The sequence below is a fragment of the Oncorhynchus tshawytscha genome, linkage group LG05 (genome assembly GCF_018296145.1).
Source record: "Oncorhynchus tshawytscha isolate Ot180627B linkage group LG05, Otsh_v2.0, whole genome shotgun sequence".
NCBI classification, from domain to species: domain Eukaryota; kingdom Metazoa; phylum Chordata; class Actinopteri; order Salmoniformes; family Salmonidae; genus Oncorhynchus; species Oncorhynchus tshawytscha.
This window is the reverse complement of record NC_056433.1, coordinates 9,769,862-9,796,070: the sequence shown is the minus strand read 5'-3', so window position 1 is coordinate 9,796,070 and position 26,209 is coordinate 9,769,862. Positions and strand designations below refer to the sequence as shown.

The window sequence follows — 26,209 nt, the reverse complement described above, 5'->3', positions numbered from 1 at the left end:
ATGTATTGCATATTTGAGGAGATTATATGCTTTTATAAATGTTTGCATCTCATTTATAAATGGCAAGAAGTTTTCCACTTTAAAAAAAAATACAGTATATTTTGCTAAGTTATATTGGTAGGCCTAGCTCATTAGTAAATGGTCAGTAGGTTTCCACTTTCTTGAAAGGTATCTTTTCAGCAGTTCTAAATGTTGGTAACTCATTTTTGAACCCATTTAATCCTGAATTTTTCCCAGACTTGAAAATGTCCAAATCAAGTGTCATTAGTAACCCTTTGAGGTAATCCATCATTATTTTTTGAAAATTTAATGGAAAGGTAGGTGAAAAAGTGTGTTTTAAGGTCAGTCACAATTGTGACCTGTGGGATAATGTTACATATACTGAATTAACATGTTTCTCCTGTGCAGTTATCAACATTCTTATATATCCCAACCCAGTTATTAACACATTTTAAACTCTGTCACTAGCAGTCCCCAGCCCAGTTATTAACACATTTAAAACTCTGTCACTAGCAGTCCCCAACCAAGTTATTAACACATTTAAAACTCTGTCACTAGCAGTCCCCAGCCCAGTTATTAACACATTTAAAACTCTGTCACTAGCAGTCCCCAGCCCAGTTATTAACACATTTAAAACTCTGTCACTAGCAGTCCCCAGCAGTCCCCAGTTATTAACACATTTAAAACTCTGTCACTAGCAGTCCCCAGCCCAGTTATTAACACATTTAAAACTCTGTCACTAGCAGTCCCCAGCCCAGTTATTAACACATTTAAAACTCTGTCACAGTAGCAGTCCCCAGCCCAGTTATTAACACATTTAAAACTCTGTCACTAGCAGTCCCCAGCCCAGTTATTAACACATTTAAAACTCTGTCACTAGCAGTCCCCAGCCCAGTTATTAACACATTTAAAACTCTGTCACTAGCAGTCCCCAGCCCAGTTATTAACACATTTAAAACTCTGTCACTAGCAGTCCATTTAAAACTCTGTCACTAGCAGTCCCCAGCCCAGTTATTAACACATTTAAAATTTAAAACTCTGTCACTAGCAGTCCCCAGCCCAGTTATTAACACATTTAAAACTCTGTCACTAGCAGTCCCCAGCCCAGTTATTAACACATTTAAAACTCTGTCACTAGCAGTCCCCAGCCCAGTTATTAACACATTTTAAACTCTGTCACTAGCAGTCCCCAGCCCAGTTATTAACACATTTAAAATTGTCACTAGCAGTCCCCAGCCCAGTTATTAACACATTTAAAACTCTGTCACTAGCAGTCCCCAGCATTGCCACTAGAATGACTCGTCACATTCTAGTGTGACTATTTTACACATCAAAAGCCCTTATACAACACGATATGAATACTGAGAGCAAAGACAAAAAGACAACAGCCATCAATGTATTTCAACATTGTTACTTTAGTGCAACATGTACTGAAACATTAATATTGTAACTTTATTGTAACATTTGAACTTGTACTTTAGTGCAATATTCATTGTAACAATTGTCATTGTGACATTTTAGTGCAACATTCACTAACAACTGTATAGCAGTCGTGTGAGTCATTCCCACTGAACATAAAGATAACATGTAGGATAGAGGTAGCCTGTAGAATATGCATACAAGTAGAGGCCTACACTGAACAAAATGCAATTATATATATATATATATATTTATTTAAAAAGCACCACTGGACAATGAGTGCTTTTATATATATATATATATATGTATCATAGAGTTAGGCTTCAGAACCAAGTGCAAGATTAGTTTGTGCATCACTGTTTTGAACTACGATCAGTCAGACCTACTGTCATACAGGATGTCTTGAATCAATTGACCTTCTTTTCCAACAACATTTCAGTCATTTTGATTGTCTTTTTTGTCTACTTGTCTTTTCTTCCTAGTCCGTTGTACTGCTTCTCCTCACCCTTTGACTTGTCTTTTCTTCCTAGAGTCCGTTGTACTGCTTCTCCTCACCCTTTGACTTGTCTTTTCTTCCTAGAGTCCGTTGTACTGCTTCTCTTCACCCTTTTATCGACTTTTCTATGTTTCTTTTATTGTCTTTTTCAGCACTTTTTCATTCGGTCTCATCTCCTTTTCTACTGTCCATGGTATATCTTGAAGCATTCAATAAAGCAGTGGCGCTTTGCATTTCTCACATGCATAGGTAGCACGTTTGTCACAATGACGACTTCTGTGGAACCGGTGCATCGTGTTGATTGGCCAGTGAGAAGCTTTGTCATAAATTGCCTGATCTTCAACAGTAGCAACCAGTAAAGATCTCCTTCCATGGCTCAGTGGTTTCGTGCCAAACATTTGCATATTTGGGCTGTATACTATGTGTTTTGGAATCACATCGGTGGCAGGCCTCTTCGATCGTTTGAACGCTCAATCTTTATTTTGACCACCTGCAGCTTTTCCCTTGGCTCTTCTGGCTGACCCCGTGGCTTGTAGAGGCCCTTGGCTCTTCTGGCTGACCCCCGTGGCTTGTAGAGGCCCTTGGCTCTTCTGGCTGACCCCGTGGCTTGTAGAGGCCCTTGGCTCTTCTGACTGGACCCTCTGACGGGTAGAGGCCCTTGGCTCTTCATTATCAACAATGGAGGGGAGTGGGGGAGGTTGTGGATGGGGGGGGGTAGGTCATCATCACTGATAAAGTTGTTCCTGTCATGATCTGTTTGCATAGGTTCAGCATATGCATTCAACAGCCTGGCTGGCAAATGGCCTGCCCGTAGTCCATATCTGACCCATCGCTATCACAATCACTCAGGACAGCATCTTTCTCAGTTTTGAGGGATAACTGCAATGTTGCACACCTTGTCTGGGCAGTCACCTAGATCCAACATATCCAGAACTTGACTCAAAGTGAAACTAAAAGAAAGAACAGAGTAGAAAGTTAGGTAAAACAAGAACTATGCATGTGTATAACTATGTGTATACCAAGATGTACTGTGTTAATCCCGCTGGTCACTATTGTTGTCATCAACATGTTTACACATTCTATGACCACACTGAACAAAGTTGAGTAATTACAAATGTATCAAAACTAGACACCTTAAAGATGATGTGTACCAAAAATCTTTGTCCTAACTTTATGTTAACATACTTTACTAACCTTTTGTTTGGGAGCTTTGATGCAGCCATCCTCTTCTCATGGTGCAACCAGGAAGTAAACAGCTCTGGCCATGTGACAATTTACACTAAACATGTGACACTGCACATCATTCATTGAGACCCTTTATTATTTAAATATTTGCTGGAAATGCATTGAGTAACATTCAGTAACATTTTTAGAGCCTTATAACTGAAAACGTTTTTTTACGGTCCCTATTGAGACCGATGGGATTAAATAGGTTAATGGTTAGTGGATTGCCACTTTAAAATAACATATAACTTTAGCAGTTCTAAATGTAGGTAAATCATTTTATAGATGATTTGGGAGTTCACTCAAAGCTTTGACATACTTATAGGCAGTGGTGGAAAAAGTACCCAATTGTCATACTTGAGTAAAAGTAAAGAATTCTACCTGAATAGAAATTGGCTTAAGTAAAAGTGAAAGTAATGCAGTAAAATCCTACTTGAGTAAAAGTCTAAAAGTATTTGGTTTTAAATATACTTAAGTATCAAAGTAAATGTAATTGCTCAAATATATTTAAGTATCAAAAGTATACATAATATCAAATTCCTTATATTAAGCAAAACAGACGGCACCATTTTCTTGTTTTTTAATTTACTGATAGCAAGGGCACGCTCCAATACTCGGACATCATTTACAAGCAAAGCAAGTGTTAAGTGAGTCCATTAGATCAGAGGAAGTAGAGATGACCAGGGATGTTCTCTTGAAAAGTGTGTGAACTAGACCATTTTCCTGTCATGCATTCCAAATGTAATGAGTACTTTTGGGTGTCAAGGAAAATGTATGGAGTAAAAAGTACATCATTGTCTTTAGGAATGTAGTGAAGTAAAAGTAGTCAAAAATAATAAACAGTAAAGTACAGATACCCCCAAAAATGACTTTAGTACTTTCAAGTATTTTTACTTAATTGTTTTACACCCCTGCTTATAGGCAGTACTAGGTACTCATCACTACATACACGAGAGAAGGTTCAACACTGTTAAACATGTTCAGTCAATGAATGGTGTGTATGAAGACCTAAACATTCAACATTGTGAGAGGATACCTCCTCCACTGCTTCAACAACCAAATACTTTACAGTTACCATTTCACACCAGAGCATTTTACCATACTTGGACTATCACAGAGAAGTGGTAAATGTGTTAATATCATCTGGCAAGGGGTAAAATGTTAGGAATGATGATTGAATAATGTCCTGCATGGAAATTTGGCCAGGGCATCAGGGTTAGAAAGGTGGGTCAAGACACATCATGAAAACCAACCTCTACTGTTCCTGCGACAGGGCACTAACGCATCACACCCAAAAGTGAGAAAATAACTATTGCTCAACTGTGCAACTATTGAAAATAAGGTTGCATGATTATCCATAAAGGTTAATATTATAAGCATTTGTAAGTGCATTTATAAATGGTTAATCACTGGAGGTAAATATTGGCTCACTATTTGGCAAACACTGGCAAGTTATTGCACTATTTTGACCAATGCGATATAACCATTTATAAATGGTTTACAATGCATTTACAAATGATTAAATAATCATTATTAATGTAATTATAACCCCTTTATAAACACTTTACAAAAGTAACCTTATTGCAAAGTTTTACCCTTTGTTGTTATCAATCCATGACTATTGTTCGCTTCAATCACTTGAGCTGCAGTATCTTTGTAAGAAGTGTTGCATAGCAAAATAATCTCTTCAGGCAAGTCCATTTCTGTCATTGTCTGCCTCAACCATGGGAACATCTGGGTACTCATCTTCAAATCTTCAATGTGAGGATCTGGGCAGCCATGCTGTTTGAGGTTATTGATCTGGGCAGCCATGCTGTTTGAGGTCATTGATCTGGGCAGCCATGTTGTTTGAGGTCATTGATCTGGGCAGCCATGCTGTTTGAGGTCATTGATCTGGGCAGCCATGCTGTTTGAGGTCATTGATCTGGGCAGCCATGTTGTTTGAGGTCATTGATCTGGGCAGCCATGCCGTTTGAGGTCATTGATCTGGGCAGCCATGCCGTTTGAGGTCATTGATCTGGGCAGCCATGCCGTTTGAGGTCATTGATCTGGGCAGCCATGCCGTTTGAGGTCATTGATCTGGGCAGCCATGCTGTTTGAGGTCATTGTGAAGCACTACTGTTACAATTATTGCAATGCAGCATCTTCTTGGTTGAAAGCGCAATGTGTTTCTGAGACCCTGGAAACGACTCTTCCATAAACCAAACACGCACTCCACTACACCTCTGGTGCGGATATGAGCTTGGTTGTACCATTGTTGCGCACGTCCTGGGGGGGGTGAACAAGAAGTTGGTCTGTGCATACCCACGGTCACACCAGGTATAATTCCACTATGTTGTCCTCCTTGAAGCTGAGCAGGCAAAAAAATCCTTGAGTCTTGAGATGCATCTTTCCAACCTGCAACAATGTTAGAGTCTTGGAGAACTGAAAATTGGGAGTGCACTCACTTTGTACATTTATTGAAAGCCCTTTTTTAAGATTCCTATACTCCTTAGCATCTGCTGTACAGGGAGGCTCAATGGGAATATGACATCCATCTATACAGCCAATGACTCCAGGGAAGCTCCCATATTTATAGAACTCAACCTTGTAGTTGGCTTGGGCAGCAGCATCAAGGAACTTGAAGTACACTGAACACAAACATAAAACGCAACATGTAAAGCATTAAAAGATCCCCAAAATATATGCACAAAAAGCTTATTTCTCTCAATTTTTTGGGGCACAAATTTGTTTAAATCCCCGTAAGTGAGAATTTCTCCTTTGCCAAGATAATCCACCCACAGTTGTGGGTGAATTAAACAGCATGATCATTATACAGGTCCACTTGGTGCTGCGGACAATAAAAGCCACTAAAATGTGCAGATTTATCACACAACACAATGCCGCAGATGTCTCAATTTGAGGGAGCGTACAATTGGCATGCCGACTGCAGAAATGTTCACCAGAGCTGTTGCCAGAGAATTGAAAGTTAATTTCTCTACCTTAAGCCACCTCCAACATTGTTTTAGAGAATTTGGCCGTACTTTCAACTGGCCTCACAACAGCAGACCAGGTACAGTGCAGTCGGAAAGTATACAGACCCCTTGACTTTTTCTACATTTTGTTACATTACAGCCATATTCTAAAATTAAATCATGTTTTCCCCCTCATCAATCTACACACAATACTCCATAATGACTAAGCAAAAACAGGTTTTTATACATTTTAAAACATTTTTATTAAACACAAACTGAAATAATACATTTACATAACTATTCAGACCCTTTACTCAGTACTTTGTTGAAGCAACTTTGGCAGCGATTGCAGCCTCGATTCTTCTTGGGTATGACGCTACAAGCTTGGCACACTTGTATTTGGGGAGTTTCTCCCCTTCTTCTCTGCAGATCCTCTCAAGTTCTGTCAGGTTGGATGTGGAACGTTGCTGCACAGCTATTTTCAGGTCTCGCCAGAGATGTTCGATCGGGTTCAAGTCCGGACTCTGGCAGGGCCACTAAAGGACATTCAGAGACCTGTCCCGAAGCCACTCCTGCATTGTCTTGGCTGTGTGCGTATGCTTTGATCACACTGACAGCGTCATTGCGCTAAATAATACGCAGCATCATCTGGATATGTATGCAACAAAAGTTCAATGTTCACCTTCTGCTCCCATTTCTGTCAAGTCGTCTACTCATACAGTTTGATGTATAGGTTCTATAAAATCAAGCGTTCTATAAATCCAGCATTCTATAAATCCAACGTTCTATAAATTCAACGTTCTATAAATCCAACGTTCTATAAATCCAACATTCTATAAATCAATGTTCTATAAATCCAACGTTCTATAAATCCAACGTTCTATAAATCCAACGTATGCACCACACCAAACACACTGCAACTGCCTCAGCAACGCAATGCTGCAAGGAAAACACAGGGTTCCATTGGAAATGAATGTAATTCTGGTGTTTCAAAATGCAATGACGCTGTCGGTGTGATAGAAGCGTCAGGGTTGTTGTCCTGTTGGAAGGTGAAACTTCTCCCCAGTCTGAGGTCCAGAGCGCTCTGGATCTCGCTGTACTCTGCTCCGTACATCTTTGCCTCGATCCAGACAAGTCTCAGAGTCCCTGCCACTAAAAAAAAACATGCCCACAGCATGATGCTGCCACCACCATGCTTCAACGTAGGGATCGTGCCAGGTTTCCTCCAGACGTGACGCTTTGCATTCAGGCCAAAGAGTTCAATCTTGATTTCATTAGACCATGGTCTTGTTTCTCATGGTCAGAGTCTTTAGGTGCCTTTTGGCAAACTCATAGTGGCTACCGTCTGGCCACTATACCATACAGGCCTTATTGGTGGAGTTCTGCAGAGATGGTTGTCCTTCTGGAAGGTTCTCCCATCTCCACAGAGGAACTGTAGAGCTCTGTCAGAGTGACCATGGGGTTCTTGGTCACCGCCCTGACCAAGGCCCTTCTCCCCCGATTGCTCAGTTTTGCCTGGGCGCCCAGCTCTACAGTCGTGGCCAAAAGTTTTGAGAATGACACAAATATTAATTTTCACAAAGTCTGCTGCCTCAGTTTGTATGATGGCTATTTGCATTTTTCCAGAATGTTACGAAGAGTGATCAGATGAATTGCAATTAATTGCAAAGTCCCTCTTTGCCATGCAAATGAACTGAAAAACATTTCCACTGCATTTCAGCCCTGCCACAAAAGGACCAGCTGACATCATGTCAGTGATTCTCTCGTTAACACAGGTGTGAGTGTTGAGGAAGAGAAGGCTGGAGATCACTCTGTCATGCTGATTGAGTTCAAATAACAGACTGGAAGCTTCAAAAGGAGGGTGGTTCTTGGAATCATTGTTCTTCCTCTGTCAACCTTTGTTACCTGCAAGGAAACACATGCCGTCATCATTGCTTTGCACAAAAAGGGCTTCACAGGCAAGGATGTTGCAGATTGTACCTAAATCAACCATTTATCGGATCATCAAGAACTTCAAGGAGAGCGGTTCAATTGTTGTGAAGAAGGCTTGAGGTAAAGTCCTTTTCTCTGATGAATCCCCTTTCCGATTGTTTGGGGCATCCGGAAAAAAGCTTTTCCGGAGAAGACAAGGTGAGCGCTAACATCAGTCCTGTGTCATGCCAACAGTGAAGCATCCTGAGACCATTCATGTGTGGGGTTGCTTCTCAGCCAAGGGAGTGGGCTCACTCAAAATTTTTCCTAAGAACACAGCCATGAATAAAGAATGGTACCAACACATCCTACGAGAGCAACTTCTCCCAACCATCCAGGAACAGTTTGGTGATGAACAATTCCTTTTCCAGCATGATGGAGCACCTTGCCATAAGGCAAAAGTGAAAGCTAAGTGGCTCAGGGAACAAAACATCGATATTTTGGGTCCATGGCCAGGAAACTCCCCAGACCTTAATCCCATTGAGAACTTGTGGTCAATCCTCAAGAGGCGGGTGGCAAACAAAAACCCACAAATTCTGACAAACTCCAAGCATTGATCATGCAAGAATGGGCTGCCATCAGTCAGGATGTGCCCAGAAGTTAATTGACAGCATGCCAACACTGCAAATATTGACTCTTTGCATCAACTTCATGTAATTGTCAATAAAAGCCTTTGACACTTATTAAATGCTTGTAATTATACTTCAGTATTCCATAGTAACACCTGACAAAAAATATCTAAAGACACTGAGGCAGCAGACTTTGTGAAAATTAATATTTGTGTCATTCTCAAAACTTTTGGCCACAACTGTGGAAAGTCTTGGTGGTTCTAAACTTCTATCATTTAAGAATGATGAGGCCACTGTTCTTGGCGACCTTCAATGTTGCAGAAATGTTTTGCTTTCCTTCCCCAGATCTGTGCCTCGACACAACTCTGTCTCAAAGCTCTACGGCCAATTCCTTCGACCTCATGGCTTGTTTGTTTTTTCTTCTCTGACATACACTGTCAACTGTGGGACCTTATATAGACAGGTGTGTGCCTTTCCAAATCATGTCCAATCAATTGAATTTACCACAGGTGGACTCCAATCAAGTTGTAGGAACATCTCAAGGATGATCAATGGAAACAGGATGCACCTGAGCTCAATTTCAAGTATCATAGCAAAGGGTCTGAATATTTATGTAAATAAGGTGTTTGTTTTTAAATTTACAAACATTTCCAAAAACCGGTTTTCATTTTGTCATTATGGGTTATTGTGTATAGATTGCAGAGGAAATTGTTAAATTTCATCAATTTTAGAATAAGGATTTAACATAACATGTGGAAAATGTCAAGGGGTCTGAATATTTTCCGGTCGCTGTGTCTGCAGACATCGCGTTTCTGTATGAAAATGCACTGCCCCATGTCACAATGATCTGTTCACAATTCCTGGAAGCTGAAAACGTCCGTTTTTTTCCATGGCCTGCATACTCACCACATATCACCAGTTGAGGATGTTTGGGACGCTCAGGATTGACTTGTACGACAGCATGTTCCAGTTCCTGCCAATACCCAGCAACCTCGTCGTGTGGGACAACATTACAGAGCCTGATCTACTCTACGTGAAGGTGGTGTTGCGCTGCATGAGCCAAACCGTAGACGCACCAGAAGATCAGAAAACCAGTCTCACCCCTACCTTAAGGTATCTGTGACCAACAGACCCATATCTGTATTACCAGTCAATTGACTGATGTCCTTATATGGACTGTAACTCTAAGATCCTTGAAATTGTTGCACTTTTTTTGTTCAGTATAACTCTCAGTACACATACAGCATTGCAGACTATTATGCAGTCGGCTCACAAACACAAATTTCCTGTGTCACTAAGTTTCCAGATGCCAAAAACCTCAAGGTGATCAGTACATGTAGGGAAGGGCCATCCGCTAAGAATCAGATGAAAGCCTTGGCTCGAGAAAAACAATTGTCAGCTCCATTTTCTTTGTAGAGTCACAGAAATTGATTTAATAAAAATAAAAAAATCTGTGGGTTGCTCCTGTCTGGTCTTGGTGGATCTCTTCGGTCATCATTGAAATAGTCCAGGTTATCAATTTGTCAATTGTCAAGGTCAACATCCATTAATCTAGTTAAACCAGTCTTTGGCCAGGTTTGATTTAAAACGTCACTTCTAGATTATCATCCTCCTGGAAATCACTTTAAATGCAGACTAGGGCAAATCCAAGAACATTTTAAACCATGTCTGGGAAATTCCATTTCAGTAAAAAATAAAAGTGCAATTTAGTCTAGGATTAATCTGTTTCCATGAAACCTCCCCTTGGAGCCTAGTACCAAATGGACGCCAAGTATTTCCACAGGCAGTTAACAGTAGGACATTTTACAACTTTATTTGGTCATTTATGTTCCATTTTCAGTCTCACATTGCCTAAGAATATCCAAGACGGGTTAAGGACTTAACAGCTCAAGATCATAACCTGAACTGTAAACTACAGTAGCAGCCATTTTATGCCACTATGCCCATACTAATCATATTGGTGTGATAAACTACACGCTTTGAATAGGAAATGGCATCGGTCAAATTCATGGTCAGCTTTGGTCCTAAATTCAGTACGTCAATACCGGTTCTCCCCTTGGAACCATGGGGGGGGAAACTTAAAACTGGTTAACTTCAGAAACGACAATCTATATGCAGCAAACATTCTTTAATTGATTGGAGGCAAAATACACAGAAAACAAATGCAGTGCATTTAGTGCTGTAGTATAAACCACAAAATACTCTCCACCCATATAGAAACATCACTCCATCTAGCGATCTTGATAAAACAGGCGCAAAGTAAATAGATTCATCTGGTAAAGCTGGAAGGTAGTGGGGGAGGGGCATGCAAAATTGATGTTCCAAAACTGGTTGGTGGAGGCTTGTTTTGTTTCTAGATGGCGTCGATGTCAAGGTCGTCCTCTTCCTCAGCGGGCTTCTCTGGTGTCACACTCTCCACTTTCAGCTCGCGGGCAGAGGACGAGTAGACCACCTGGGAAAGCGAAGTGGGGGGGAGGGGTTGAGGGAAATGTTAATTGGGTGAAATCGAGACACTCCGGCACCACTCATTTCTCACCAGGATGCACAATAAACAGAACGTTTAGATAGAAATGTATTGAGTAGAAAAGACAAGTGCTCTGCCATGCAGAGTTGGGCATCATGTCAGCTCTACACCCAATAGATCCATGAATCATTTGTGACGGGGATCATTTGCATTTCAGTGCAGTAACACCAAACCTACGTCTTTGTGAATGACCGTCTTCAGGTAAATCGGCTGTAGCAATAAGTCATTACCTCCACGTTATCATCTTCCCCCTCATCCGCGCCGCTGCCCTCGCTCTCCTCTTCCGCCTCCTTAAGCCACTTGACGAAGGGCACAGCCTTGGCGTGGATCTCTTTGGCCAGCTCTTTGGACACGTACTTCTTGGACACCTGAGACACACAGGGTTGTGTTAAGAGGTAGCATGTGAGATGACTTGTAAGTCTCAGGTTCTAGTGTAGATTACCGGCTTTAAAAATATCAGTTTAATATGTAAAAGATCTTGGATGAGGCGCGTCTAACAAAATACATTCTCTCAAATGACACCGACCTAGATGAATAACAAAATGTTTCATCCTATTATCTCAGTTAACCCTGATGGTCATCCTTAGTTACCTTCTCAGCCCAGGCCAGGATGACATCCTCCTCAAGCAGGTCGGCGTCGTACAGGTCTTTGAGGACGATGGGCACGCGGGGCAGAAGCTGGGCCTGGTGCAGTTTCACCAGACACTCAAAGCCCCCCAGGAGGTACTTCTGGGCCTTCTTGTTGTTGTGGGTAAACTGGACACCAGAGAAGAGATTGAGCAAAAATCTATTGCCACAATTTTTTGTTGAGGTTATGCCAAACAATTAGTGTGACAGAACTGACCAGTTTGAGTTACGGCACAGAGATAAAGAGACGAAGGAGCCAGAACGGACACAGTAAAGCGAAGTGGGACTCACTCTGAGGAAGTGTCGTTTGTACTTCTTGATCTGGTCACGGATGTTCTCGTCCATCAGCAGCTCTGTCAGGATCAGCGGGGCCGTGTCCTTCACGTCCAGACGCTCCGCCTCCGCCAGGATCTCTTTATCCGAGGAGTCGACGGCACCGTCCTCCTTCTTTTGCTGTGGAGGGAGTGACAAGAGGTGAGAGCCACCCAGAGACGCCACACAAACAGTTACAAGGACCTCTTCATTTCTTTTATCATTCTTATACAACTGATAAGAGTCAAATTTATTTTTAAATCAACAGAGACCTGTCCAAAGGCAGTAACAATGGTGCATTTGCACTCTGCTTATTGCATGTTTATTTCCCAGACAAAACAGCCATAATACCTGGATGTAGCAAACAGTCTCTGGGATGAGAATAGTCTCGAGTTTATAGGCGGAACGCAAGACTTGGATGAGCGAGGCACCCCGTCACCTCCGTAACACTCCTAAGTTCACTACTGTGACCGCAGTAAATAGAATTGGTACGACACGAGCAGAGGTAAATCTGAACTACAGCAGTGGGGGGTTGCTTCCATGCAAGGCCCATGCAAGCGAGCAATAAGCAAGGCAGAGCGTGTTGAGTTGACAGGGCCCAGGTAAAACAGAAATGGGGTTGTTTCTGGACAGGGTCCTCCTGAGTCTGACCTTGACAAAGTTGTAGAAGAGGTTGACCCTCTTCTCCAGGGGTTTCTCCAGGTCCTCGCTGAGGGTCAGGTTCTTAGCATGCGCGCTGATCTCCTCCATCCGGCGCTGCTGGGCCTCCTCTGTCGTCTCTTCCCCCCAGTCCTGGTCATCATCGTCACCGTCCTACAGCAAATCCATCACATTTCATTTATACAGTGCTTTTGAAAATAAGACGGTCAGCGCTACACAGTGGAAACTGTTCCCATGAGGCTGTACGCTACAGAGAAACAAGAACAAGGAGAGAATGGAGACGGGTTGCATTTAATTCCAGAAAGCTGTCCATTCAATACCCTTCATGGATCGAAGACAACTAGACAAGAAAGAAAAAGCTCTACCTAGACCCTAGAAAACAGCTCTACCTAGATTCTGCTTTCACCTATCCAGTTCTATCAGAAGTGTGAAGGATGATACTGAAACTTCTCCAGGTCAAGGTAGATCAAGCACCCCTCAGGTTTCTGCCGATGCTTGAGGTCTGGCTGGCCACTGAGGCGATGAAGTGCTGGTACTCACCACAGCATCAGGGGCGTCTATGTCGTTGTGGTTGGAGGCTTCTCCATCACTGGAGCCGTTCTCCTTGTCCTTCTTCTTGCTCTTCTTCTCCTTCTTCTTGACAGACCCAGTGTCCTCTATTTGCAGAGAGAGAGAGAGAGAGAGAGAGAGAGAGAGAGAGAGAGAACGGTAGTAAGTCAAGACAGACAACTTATAATTTCTCGATGCCTTGTGTTTCTGACATTTACCCGACTGGAGAATGGTTCTTCAGTGTAATAAATTCAACAAACATACAGCCTTGGATGACTTGAGACAGTGCCAAGAAGTGCTGTGAGAACAGGTGCCACAGCAGACACTGCCCTCTGATACTGCAATGCTTACTGCTGCTCATCTTTGACTCATGACAATGACTCATGTTTAAAAAAAGGTGCATTGCGTAAGATTTCAGCAGCAAAATACCACCCAACATGACTCATCTAATGCCTTAAGTTTCTTGTGACCCATCAGACAAACTAATCCTGTGCCTAGTAGCAAAACAATAGCTGTGTTCACATGTGGTTTAAAAATGGACATAGCATATCTGGCATTGTTTTTAAACCAAGCTCACATTGAACAAGCCTCAGCTTGAACAACCCTGTACAGTAAATTCTGAAATTTCCAGATTTTCAAAGAACAAATGAAATGAATGGAATTTCCAGAATGGCAATGCTGGGAGAGTATGCATGTCTGACAAAGCAGTGTTCCTGAAAGCGCTAAATAAGAATGAATATTTCTCCAAAGAGTCATAGCTTCCGTCAGACAGCATTGGAACACGTCTGGCTCACCTGGTGGGTTCCTGAGGATGAACGTGCAGAGCTTGTGTCGCGTGTCCAGCATACCCCTGTAGCCACAGGCCTTGCAGGAGTTCCCGATGGTTTGTTTCTTGGCGTTGATGTGCTGAAGGACAGAGAAAGAATTCAATCTTCAGTATGGTCTTATTAGTACTCAAGTCTCATATCCTAAGCGGTAGCCAAAGCAACAATTAGCTACGAGAAAAAGAAAAAAAGCCAATCTTGTTAAGTTGGGTAGCAAAAAATATGCAGATGTGTGCATAAAGTACGCAGGATGGCCAGTTTGAGAAGCTAATTTTGTTCTTGCTGTTAACACCTTTATGACCAAATATTCTGTTTAATATCATCCCTGAAAAAGAATGGTGCTCAAGTACCATTGCTCTATGGGCCAGCTGCACAGACCTAGATCAAGCATGGCCTGGGACAAAAAAAAAAAAAAAAAAAAAAAAAAAGGTCTATGCAAACCACCCCAAAATATACCAAGATTTTTTTGGGGGACTAGATAATTGAGCAGACAGCTAACATTGTTCTAGACAGTGTAATACAGTATGATGCCTCGGTCGGCAAACATTGTCCTCTACTATAGTGCTTGAGGGTAAGGCCTACTGTAGAAAACCAATGAATAATGCAAGCGGTTCGTTCCTGTTCTTAGAATAGACTGCATTCACTCCATTCCAAAGGGACGCGACCAGTCTGTGACAGGCGTATGAATAAGCCCAGTGTGGCCAGGAAAGATGTGCACGGATCCTGTGTCAGTTCATGATTGGTTTAGGGGGATGAGACTTCACTAGTAACATTATTCTCAACATCTGAACCTAATCGAGCATCTGATGCAAGATTTTAGTTCTCGGTTTTCGAGATGAATCAAAGTTCATCTGACCTATTCTATACATTGGGAATGTTTCAGGCCCTGATGAACAAGCACCTTGCCGCCTCCACAGATACGTAAGGTGTCAGCAGGCCCCAGACTGACTGCAGCATCCTGAGCCCCACGGAGAGATCATGCGACACCTCCAGGAAGTGCCTGGATCGCTGCAGTGCAGGGGCGTAGGGGATGGAAAAACACACCGCCACTTTGGGGAAACACTTATTTTCTAGCAAATTAGGGTCATCCATTGACCAGTATAGCTTGTCTATCTAATTCTGTGCTAATCCTCTATGAGGACAACTTAAACATATAGGAGATATGCATCTATCAAACAGCAGGTTTAGAACCTGACAATTCGGTATCAATACATTGGATTTCTAGTCAGCTCTGACATAAGAACCCCTGCCAACTAAACAGTGTCAGCCAGCCACAGTTAACCGCTGAAAGCTGTGGAATGAGTCACTGTGCACATTCCTTCCGGTCATCTGTAACAGCACTGGAGTTCTCTCGTGAAAGCATCCGTGCATCGACTCGTGATGCAGGCCCTGCCTAGACATGCCCCGCTGCAGAACAGATCCCCCATGGCTGCGCAGACCAGTGACAGTGCTGACCTAATTACAATAGAAACCTGTCCTGTCAGCGAAAACGCAACAGAGGGGTGTGGTGGGACCATCGAGTTCACCCCTCCCTCCCTGTTGGGACAACACAACACAGAGGATACCAAGTCCAGCAGAAAGGGCTGTTTGGATGACGAAGAAAAAAGGAAATACCAAAAAGGAAACTCCAGCATGTCACACTGCACCTGCAAAACAGTGGATTTGGTATCTAAAAGGAAGGGAGCCCGGTCAGTCCTGGTTGGATCTAGGAAAAGAGTACAGCCAAAAGCTCAAATGGAGTGATAGTGAAGTGCGTGCCACCCCCCTTCCTTCATTCGAAGGCGGGTCAGTGTCAATGAGGTCTTTTCCAGGATCTGACAAATGCGAGGAAAAGCTTTCCAGACTATTTACCAGGTCAGTTTCGGGATTGTCACATTCGGGACACAGCACAAACTTGCGGATGAATCCGTCCAGCATGTCCTGCAGCTTGTTCGCTTCGTGCGACCCATTGACGATGAAGCGGTCGTTCTTGGCGTCAAACTGGGTCTGGGCACCCAACTCACAACCAAAGAACTTGGTGGGATCTGGATAAGGAGAACAAGAAATAAAATATCAGTTTACTTCATCCAAATATGATCAGATTAAAGCTTTTACCTTCCTCATAGGTTGGAGAGCTTGCCTTATTGTATTTTGTGCTGACGTTCATAGCCTCACTCTTCCCTACAGATGAAAGGGGTTCCAACATATTGCCATGTCAAAATGAGTCCACATTCCACAACATCAGTTGTGTAGATCGGCCACATTCCACAACATCAGTTGTGTAGATCGGCCACATTCCACAACATCAGTTGTGTAGATCGGCCACATTCCACAACATCAGTTGTGTAGATCGGCCACATTCCACAACATCAGTTGTGTAGATCGGCCACATTCCACAACATCAGTTGTGTAGATCGGCCACATTCCACAACATCAGTTGTGTAGATCGGCCACATTCCACAACATCAGTTGTGTAGATCGGCCACATTCCACAATCCAAAATGAATGGAAAAGATAAGCAGCTTTTAACTTCCAGATTTGCTGTGCTCATCTTTTCCATTCATTTTGTGTTGATGCATAGGCCTATAGCCCAATCTACCACACACCATATTGTGGGACCTGGACTCATCTTGATGTCAAGACTATATCCAAAAAACATCCAATAAACTTTAAATGTGGAGTGCGATGTCCCCTTTTAACCTATCGTTAGATGACTGGGCACAATGTAGGGAACAGAGAGAGGCATTTACAAGTACTAAAAACTATTCACAACCTTGTGAAATAGATGTCAATCTAGTCGTTCAGACCATTGCCCAAAAGGCTGGGGTGTGTTCAGCAGGACAATGCTGTGGAACATTCAGATAGAAAATGGCCTGTTATAAATAAACATGGCATTTCTACCTGCAAAGTTGGACAACATTTGGCTACTGAAGGTGTCCCTTGGAACGGAGGTGGTGGGGGGGTATACTTACAGGTGGGAGGCCTATTCAGAGACTTGGCAACGTCAGTCATGTTGACTATAACAGTCTTTATACCATTCCCCTTGCCTTCCACCTGGAGGATGAGACATGAGAAACAACATTTGTTGAAGACAGTGTTTATTTGACCTTTTATTTAACCAGGCAAGTCAGTTAAGAACAAATTCTTATTTACAATGATGGCGTAGGAACAGTGGGTTAACTGCCTTGTTCAGGGGCAGAACGGCAGATTTTTACCTTGTCAACTCAGGGATTTGATCTCGCAACTTTTCGGTTACTAGATCCAATGCTCTAACCACTAGGCTACCTGCCGACCCCTTCCAACTGGATCACATTCTGACAGTGAAAAATCCCTTTGAACGTGCACCACCAATCAAGATGCTCCTCACGTGTGAGGGGACATTTACATAACATTTTGTAAATGTAACCTTTTTATTTAACTAAGCAAGTCAGTTAAGAACAAATTCTTATTAACAATGACGGCCTACACTGGCCAAACCCAGACGACGCTGGGCCAATTAAGCGTCGCCCTATGGGACTCCAATCATGGCCGAATGTGATGCAGCCTGAAATGCTGTCTTTCAGAGGAAATCTCCTTCTGTGTCTTAAAAACAAGTTAACCTGCAGTTAAGCTATGTGTGGCCTTATTCTCTTGCCTCGAGCACTGAAATGGATTGGTTAGGTTTCTTTCATATTGATTTCCTTTATTTTATTGCAGGAAACATGGGAATGAAGCTTTGACTATTGGGACATCCCTAGGTCACTGGACTAGTTGTGCTCTGGTCACTGACCAAACCCTCATGGGAACAACTAAACTGTTCAAGGTAGACATTTCCCCTAACCACAGGTCTAGAATCAGATCCTGACCTCCAAACCATTAGGGAAGACAGTGACTCCAGTCAACTATGACTCCGTACTCACCTTGGCAATTATACGGGGCATCTTGTATCGGTAGAACTGATCCAACACGCTGCGGTTGACGTTGACGGACATGATGGCTGGCTGCAGGCTTTATCAGTATGATAGAAAGATCTTGGACTGCAAATTTTTGGTATCCTCTGTCTGGCGAAGATGGGATGACATAAACGACTGGAAGAGGGTTCGGGCTCGGACATGAAAAAGGTCTTGCCAATGAGGCTGCAAGCTCTGCGCTTGTAGGTTAAGTTCACCCCACACAGGTTCCAACAGCTGCGCAACAGCTCTGAGAAGAGGGGGGGAAGACTTGATCAGTGGAAGACATCACACCAAAGAATGAATGTTAATATAAAGTATGAATGTACCCTGCTATCTTGTGAGACCGGTACAAGACATGTTTCCCTATTGGCTTCCCACCCTTGCCCCATGGTCACTTATCTGTGGTGAACACCTGCCAAAAGGCGTACCCTCAACTGTATGTTTTTGCGCGATATTCCAAATGACTATTGCAAGAATATTTTTTTTATATATGAGCATTTAGGTCCGCTTGTTTCCATGTCTTTTTGGTCTCGTCTCCTCTGCGCCTTCCCATTTACACCAGAGATCTGTATATAATGACGAGATGCTCATGTCTCCGCCCTAACAATTAGAGTTATTGTCCCAAAGACAAGCGACAATAGAAACGCATAGGGGATTATTTAGGACAAACTTCAGTGAGTGAAACCTCTTGCGTCTCATCTTCTTCCACACACAAACTCACAATAAAAAGATATCACTTCTACCTCACTATTTGCATGAGGTTTGGTCAAACAGACAAAAATATAAAGATTTGTCAAAATGGACACCTTTTACTGTAAAAGAGAAGTTAACCTTCCTTCTAACAATAATCTTATTGTGTCTCAAATCTTCAATTAGCGCACAGAGCAGACGCTACAAAAATGAACATTGATTCTGGAAAATGCTCAGTTTGTCACACCTGGCATTGCGGTAGCACATACTACTAGCAGCATTTTAACCCAAGACCATTGTGCTAGCTGTCTAGCCAGTGATTTATAGAAGATTTTTTTTTAAAACAAGGAACTGGCAGCACATTATTTCGGAGAAAGTTAGGCCACTTGATTTCAACATCTGAACAAAATGAAGAGGCTGTTCAAACAGTTGGAGACAGGAGGGTGCGTTTACAACAATTCCACAGTTCTTCCTTGTTAGCTAGCAAATAGATCCAACTTGGTTAAATTTGAAATATAAAAAGGTTAGCTGGCTACTCGCTAGCATGTAGGCTTGTGGTGAGAGTGTTTTGAGACCCGTTGCTCATTTTATATAAATGCACAATACAAGAAGTTATTCATTAGTTCTGGTTAAATGAACAAAATAGGCATTTTAATAGACAGACTTGAATGCCAGATCTGTTTTTTTGCCATCACTGTTTACACTTTGGATAAAATTACTACATTAATGAGTCCTGTGGAAGGCTTATATTTATCCGTGGTATAATTTCACAAGCCCTTGAATTAATTAGATTATTGCTGACTGTTTGTAATGAAGTTTAATAGTAGAACGATTATTTAGAGAAATAAATACATTGTGAATCGCCCTGAAGAGTGAAAAAAAAAAAGAAAAAAAAGAGTAGATATTTAGGCCATATCGCCCGCCGTATGTTATATCCCATTATTTTGGATAGTACTTAAGTAGCCATTACTTTTTTCTTTTACGTGAAAAGTACGAATATAGCTTATTTTTCGAATCTTCTTCCAAAAAAACAACACAATGTACAAGTTCATTTGGAAAGGAATAACTGGCCTACAAACAGTAGTATCATATGGTTAGCTATGCCATTGTAGCTTGCCAACACTAACCATAGGAAAATGCACACATCTATTACTCAAACATATGGCATATGAATCATATAACGTACGTGCACTACAGTGGGTTTCAATATAAACCTAACACGTCAAATCCACTATTTGTACGAAAAGATAAAAATTGCCAATATAGCTAACATTATCACTATTAAATCATGGCACATGTAATAGGCAATAATGGGGTTTGAGAAGCAAACCAGGCCTCGGTTGAGCAATGTGCTGCAGAGTGCGTCATTCAGAGGAACAGTACGCGAGGGGAGGAAGACGCCATCTTGGTCCACCTAGGAGGCGCATTCACCGTAAGAACATGCGGTAAATAAATGCAGCACGAAATGCCACACAGTAATTAAAGTATAATTGAGTTTAAAATACCTTTCCCATCCGTCGCTCCTGTCGTCCGGGTACTCACCGTTTTCGCAAAACAAAGACATAAACACACCGCTGGTCGCCCAGAGACGCAATAAAGTGTTGTGTGGATGAGCAGTAACGTTAGGGTTGTGGAGACCAAGCGGCACTGCAACAGTGCCGAAAGAGCAGTCCGACCTTACGGTGGAGGGTACTAGAGCCCGCAGAGAAAACTCGAGACGCCCAAAAATGGGGTATCTGGAATAAACCAAAAAAGGGACACTCAAATCAGTACAAAATGACAGGTGTCAGCTTATAACTAGTTAACATTAGCCAATGACTATAACATATGGAAGCCACAGAAACGTTAACTAACCTAGTTATAGTTGGCCAATTTTTTTTTTAATACAAGTTGATCTGCTCTGTTACCCTTGAAAATTTGCTGACTAATTAACACAATATATATTATTATATATATATTTTAAAGGTAATCTAGCTTAGTCACCATTGCTCTTTAAACTTGCTTCGACTCACCTCCAGAACGTTCTCAGTCGGTTCTTGCAACGCCACTGTAATGTAGCTGTCAACGTAGCTGTCAATCTACACCAGCTCCGTCACTACTTACGCCCATTTTGTACTACGTCACTTAAAATGGCAACTTTTTACTCGTTTATTTTGGTGTCAATCATTGTTGGCTGAGACGCAATCTCACGAGCTCGCGACAGTAAAATTGATGGGGGAAAAAATATGAATGAAAAATGAGGACACTTGTTCAATTGGATGAGATCCCTACATTTTGAGGACAGGTTCATTTATATTATACGGCGGCTTTTCTGTCTCCAGAAAATATCAGTTCTTATTAAGTGTAAAATATGGATTCCAACAGGCTTTACATATAATGTCAGGTGTCCTTTACCTTAAAAAACATCAAAATATGCACACTGAAAAGGAATTTTATGCATTTTAAACACTTTTTTGTCACTGGATGTAGGCGTTTTTGCCATGTCCCCAGGTGTTATCAACTTCCACAAGAAATATACAATCAAATAATCAAAGTAAAAAAAAAAAAATCTTAATTGTTTTTAGTCCTATTTAAACTATCTTTCATAAATAAAGTTTTTTTCTTGGTTGCTTTGAAGCTAGGAGAGAGCATGCACATGTTAAAGTATAACATATGAGAGTGCTTACGCGGTGGCTCAGTTACTTCTTTTAAACTGTATGTAAACTGCAATACATCTCTTTGTGGTGGCACGTAATAATGGTCAGTCGGCCTGGGCAGAGAGGGCTGCATACAGGCCGAAGTCTCTGGACGTGTTTTCAGCCACTGTAGTAAAAAAACAAATACAGCTCTAGCAGGGTGTGAGGCCAGGGGACAGATTGCTAAAGCATGTGGAATGCTGGTCTGAATAGAGTGGGCCACTGGCAACCTTTCTGGATTACCTGTGGAATTATTGTTGGGGGTGGAGAGTGGAGGTTGTTGTTGACCACTGAAATCTGGGGCAACCTAGTTCAACAGTGAGCGAAGCATTTAACCCTTACTGACCACCAAAATTAAGATTATAGCCTCACTCATGTGTAGTTTATATAAGAATAATATTCTATGCTTCATAGTTACAATTCGTCTTACTTCCTTTTCAGGTTACAGTATACCCACAGGCACAGTCCACACCACAGCTTTGTTGACAGGACCTGGTTCACTTTGAAAATATTAATTTACTGAGTGTGGGGCTCAGTTATGCCATTGTGCACTTTAACAAAAAAATATTGCCTGTTCAACAACATGTTGGCGGAATCGTCTGGCGAACACTCCACCAAGTCAAGCATTCACACCGTGCCATCATGTGAGCTTAATTGAAATTTGAAACTGTTCCACAATCCACAGTGGTTGGGTTCAGCAACTTCAGTAAAAAGCAAACTGGGGTCATTCATTTGATTGCATGCTGCTGCTGGCTCTATGGAAAAAAAAGCTGACTTGACTACTTTTAAAACCTGCCAGACGTATGGTTCATCTACTCTATGCCAATCAGATCCTCCCTTCAGGGTTGGAATTGGTGTGACCTCAGTTAGTTTAACCTTTCACCTCACCTCATGTCAGAAATAGACTTGCAACCCAAAATGGAAACTCAAGAGTGTGAAGGCAAAGCGACACTCAAAAGATGAACAGATAGGACAATCAAATGAGATTTCAATTAACTTGACAAAATCAAACTGTGAATAGTAATAAACACGTTTTATTTGGCTAATGGATTGAAAACAATGAAGAAAGTCAGTCTTTCCAACTGATAGCTATATAGGTACATGTCAAATCTGTCTGATTTACAAGAATACATTTGTCAGGCCACACCCCTATGCACATTAATTGGTTCGTAATGGCCACATTCGAGCTAAAAATCATATCATATTTTTCTACTCCTTGGACTATAGATGCTGTATGCTATTGTCTACCATCTACAACAACAACATCTTCTTTCACTAAAATGAAAAATACTTTTACTAACATAGCTTACATAGATTTTACTTATATAGTCTACTAAAGAAATCAGACCTATCCATAATAGGCTATTATTAAACTGCGGTTTAAAAAGGCTTCTGAAGTTTGAAATTTCCACTTTGAAATTTCAGACTTGATTTTCCCTTACGAAAAATTGATCAACCCGAACAAAAATCTCCATTATTTAATCCACATAAAAATTATAATTTCCTGTTGCTGGAGTTTTTTTTCTTCCTGATGTAGTAGCAAACTGGGCTCAAATTAAGATCCTACATCTGTATGCAATTACTGTAATCATGTCTACATATAGTCATATATCAAAGTTCCTTTCTGTGTCAATGAAAGTATCTTAACAGATGGTCCAAAACCAAAATGGATCCCATGCTGAAATCCAAGCCCAGGATAGAGGGGCTGAGTGAATTTGGTCTGGACTCTGTGGAGGAGGATCATTGTATCAGAGACGTTGTAAAAGGACAGAGTCCCTGCCTTGTGGTCTAGGTACACTCCTACTCTGGAGGAGTAGGGGACACGTATGGCAGTCTTTTTATCATTGTGGTAGAAAGAACAGCCCGAGTGAGAGCAGATTAAACACCAGGATTGATCATTTTGTCCAAACAAACACTCCTCTCTGCATTTCTTGCTGATGCCTTTATATGAGACAGCTATATAAACCCCAAACCCTCTCCACTCAACCTCCCAGTAGAAGGCTCCAGACAGACCCTTGCTACATAGGACCTGTGGGTTTGAGGTAAATCTGTCTGGATGGTCAGGATAGGACTGGAACCTAGAACTCCATGTCACCTTTCTGTTCCCCTCAGATAGACACAGACGGTTATGTACTGTGTTGGGATCCAATGTAAGGTGATCCAGTCCAGGTACCTTGGTCATTTCCTTCTTAAATACATCTTCTAGTTGCTTTTTCAGCCCAGAGAGTAATGTCTTTACACCCTCAAAGGAGATGCTTTGGTTGACAGTGATGATCTCAGATCCAGGAGGGTCAGAGAGAGACTTGAAACTCTGGAGGAAATGGATATGATCCTCTGTGTTTGAGAGCTGCTCCAACTCAGCGTCTCTCCTCCTCAACTCAGCGACCTCCTGCTTCAATTGCTCCAGGAGTTCTTCAGCCAGAATCACTTGCATCTTCTCCTGTGCTCTGATCAACTCCTTCACCTTAGAGCAACTTCGTTCAATGGAGCGCATCAGCTCAGTAAATATCCTCTCAGTGTCCTCTATCGCTGCCTGAACAGAGAACTTGAGTGACTTCATAGACTGTCTCACCTCCTGCATCTCCTTCTCTCTCTTCTGGATTCTCTGCTGGGATTTCTGCCTTTTGTTCTCCAACTGCCTTTGTTTCTCAGTCCTTTCTGCTGCAACTGAGACTGTATTGTGGCCTTTATGTTCATCTAATAAACACTGATAACAGATAAACTGCTGATCGGTGCGGCAGTAAACCTCTAACAGTTTGTCATGACGAGAGCAGATCTTCTCTTGTAGTTGTGTGGAGGCTTTGATCAGCTTGTGCTTCTTGAAAGCAGGAGATTCATGGTGAGGCTGGAGGTGAGTCTCACAGTAAGAGGCCAGACACCCCAGACAGGACATGGCGGCTTTGAGTTTTCTCCCAGTGCAGAAGTCACACTCCACATCTCCAGATCCAGCATAATAGTGAACTGGAGAAGCAACTTCAAGTCTTTCCTTCAGTTTTTCCACTAATTCAGCCAGCAGAGTGTTTTTCCTCAGAACTGGTCGAGGAAAAAATCTTTCCTTGCACAGTGGGCAGCTGTAGACACCCTTCTGATTATCCTGATCCCAGTAACCCTCCATACAGCCCATGCAGTAGCTGTGCCCACAGGGAATAGTCACTGGATCCTTCTGTGTATCCAGACAAATCGAACAACTGATCGAGTCCATAGCTTCTGCCATTTTGCCACACTCACTTCCTGGTTCTGTGTATGAGCATGTGCACTCTGAACCTCTAGAGGGTGTGGTGTTGGATAGAGGCCAAGAAGAGATTAGCTCTGATTGGGGAGACAAAATTCCACACCCCTTATAATACATTCAAAATGTCTTCTTCTTATCTCTGGTAACAGAATAAATGTTTTATTATTTTAAGCAAATACGGTACATCTTAGTTAGGGTGCTGAGTCAAGGCCTCAGACCTAAGTCAACTAATGTCCCAGGTATGTAAGCTACTTTTGTAAGGGATCTCGTCCTCCTCTTCTGAGGAGGAGAAGCGAGAAGGATCGGAGGACCAAAACGCAGCGTGGTAAGTGTCAATAATGTTTATTTTAAAACAAACTGAACACTACGAAATACAAAACAATAAACGTGAAATGAACGAAACAGTCCCGTGTGGCGACAAACACTGACACGGAAGACAAACACCCACAACTCAACAGTGAAACCCAGGCTACCTAAGTATGATTCTCAATCAGGGACAACAATTGACAGCTGCCTCTGAGAACCATACTAGGCCGAACTCAAAAACCAACATAGAAAAACAAAACAGACTGCTAAAATACTTCATACTAAAACAAAAGACAAAAACAAAGGAACCAAGGTCAGAACTTGACAACTTTTCAGCTGACTTGGGGATTCAGCTGAGGTCTAGAACATAGGGAATGATTTGTACCAAATACAATGCTCTTAGTTTTAGAGATGTTCAGGACCAGTTTATTACTGGCCACCCATTCCAAAACAGACAGCAATTCTTAAGGGTTTCAGCGACTTCATTAGCTGTGGTTGCTGACACATATATGGTTGAATCATCAGCATACATGGACACACAGGCTTTGTTTAATGCCTGTGGCAGGTCATGGGTAAAAATAGAAAAGAGTATGTATTTGTATACATAAAAGCCCCGAAAACAATTTGATGACATTCGGATGTTATAACATTATAATCGATAGACATTTTATCATAGTTTCAATAAATTCCAAAAGAACAACAAAAAATACCGTACTATAACAGCCCAAATAACATTATGCAAATGGATTTAGTTATTGGTCAACATGGCATGTTCACAATAGAATTGAAGGTTATTTGTAGAATAATTTGACAAGAAATCAAAATGATTACACTCAAAATATAAGCCTACTCCTTTTCAAATTATAACCACTAGGGGGGAGCGGAGTTTAAAATATGAAATCTATGAATGTGTCTCGGGAATGATCTGTTCACTGAGAACCTTTTAAACAAAGCAATGTAAATGAAATTATAATTTGACATTTCTTTTTCATATTGTCATTTTCTATACATATCTGTCACAATCCATCATCTGCTGTTGCTAAATCCATCTATCAAGAGAAAGCCTTTTATGAACATTTAGCGAAATACTAGTTCTCTTTATAGGGCTATTGTCATTTCTATTTCCTAGTTTTGATTAAATCAAATAAGTAGACATACTTTTTATCCCCAGAATTGACCAACAACTTCACAGAGGAAGGAGATTTCTTCTATTGGTCTGTACTGAGTTTCCCATTATTCTAATGGTATGTATTGTATTGTTGTGAT

General features: G+C 41.7%; 2 protein-coding genes across 4 annotated transcripts; both read right to left on the bottom strand.

Moving 5' to 3' along the window:
* Positions 1-10,746: 10,746 nt before the first annotated feature.
* LOC112249893 (eukaryotic translation initiation factor 5-like) lies at positions 10,747-20,830 on the bottom strand. 3 transcript variants are annotated; one of them, XM_042321434.1, is made up of 12 exons: positions 20,743-20,830; positions 20,236-20,466; positions 18,008-18,287; positions 17,081-17,162; positions 15,981-16,153; positions 14,100-14,211; positions 13,297-13,412; positions 12,748-12,909; positions 12,076-12,237; positions 11,749-11,913; positions 11,388-11,525; positions 10,747-11,085 (listed from the first exon to the last, which is right to left on the bottom strand). In XM_042321434.1, the coding sequence occupies exons 3-12, from the start codon at positions 18,077-18,079 to the stop codon at positions 10,987-10,989; spliced, it is 1,281 nt and encodes a 426-aa protein (XP_042177368.1). In that variant the 5' UTR covers positions 18,080-18,287; positions 20,236-20,466; positions 20,743-20,830; the 3' UTR covers positions 10,747-10,986. The 3 variants fall into 3 exon arrangements, with proteins under 3 accessions (XP_042177368.1, XP_042177369.1, XP_042177370.1); XM_042321435.1 differs by having other exon boundaries at positions 20,273-20,466; XM_042321436.1 differs by having other exon boundaries at positions 20,714-20,783.
* Positions 20,831-22,423: 1,593 nt separating this feature from the next.
* Positions 22,424-24,658, bottom strand: LOC112249892 (tripartite motif-containing protein 16). The gene has a single exon (XM_024419605.2). It carries the CDS (start codon positions 24,617-24,619, stop codon positions 23,000-23,002), a length of 1,620 nt encoding a protein of 539 aa, XP_024275373.1. The 5' UTR covers positions 24,620-24,658; the 3' UTR covers positions 22,424-22,999.
* Between the last annotated feature and the right edge of the window lie 1,551 nt (positions 24,659-26,209).

What these genes read in the sequence shown, in the direction of transcription:
- LOC112249893 (XM_042321434.1), bottom strand. Translation starts at nt 18,079, where the DNA reads ATGTCCGTCAACGTCAACCGCAGCGTGTTGGATCAGTTCTACCGATAC. An exon ending in TCTGAATAGGCCTCCCACCT is followed by an intron (nt 16,154 to 17,080) that starts GTAAGTATACCC and finishes CTCCTTATCCAG; the next exon opens with ATCCCACCAAGTTCTTTGGT. An exon ending in TCTTCTACAACTTTGTCAAG is followed by an intron (nt 12,238 to 12,747) that starts GTCAGACTCAGG and finishes CTCCCTCCACAG; the next exon opens with CAAAAGAAGGAGGACGGTGC.
- LOC112249892 (XM_024419605.2), bottom strand. Translation starts at nt 24,619, where the DNA reads ATGGCAGAAGCTATGGACTCGATCAGTTGTTCGATTTGTCTGGATACA.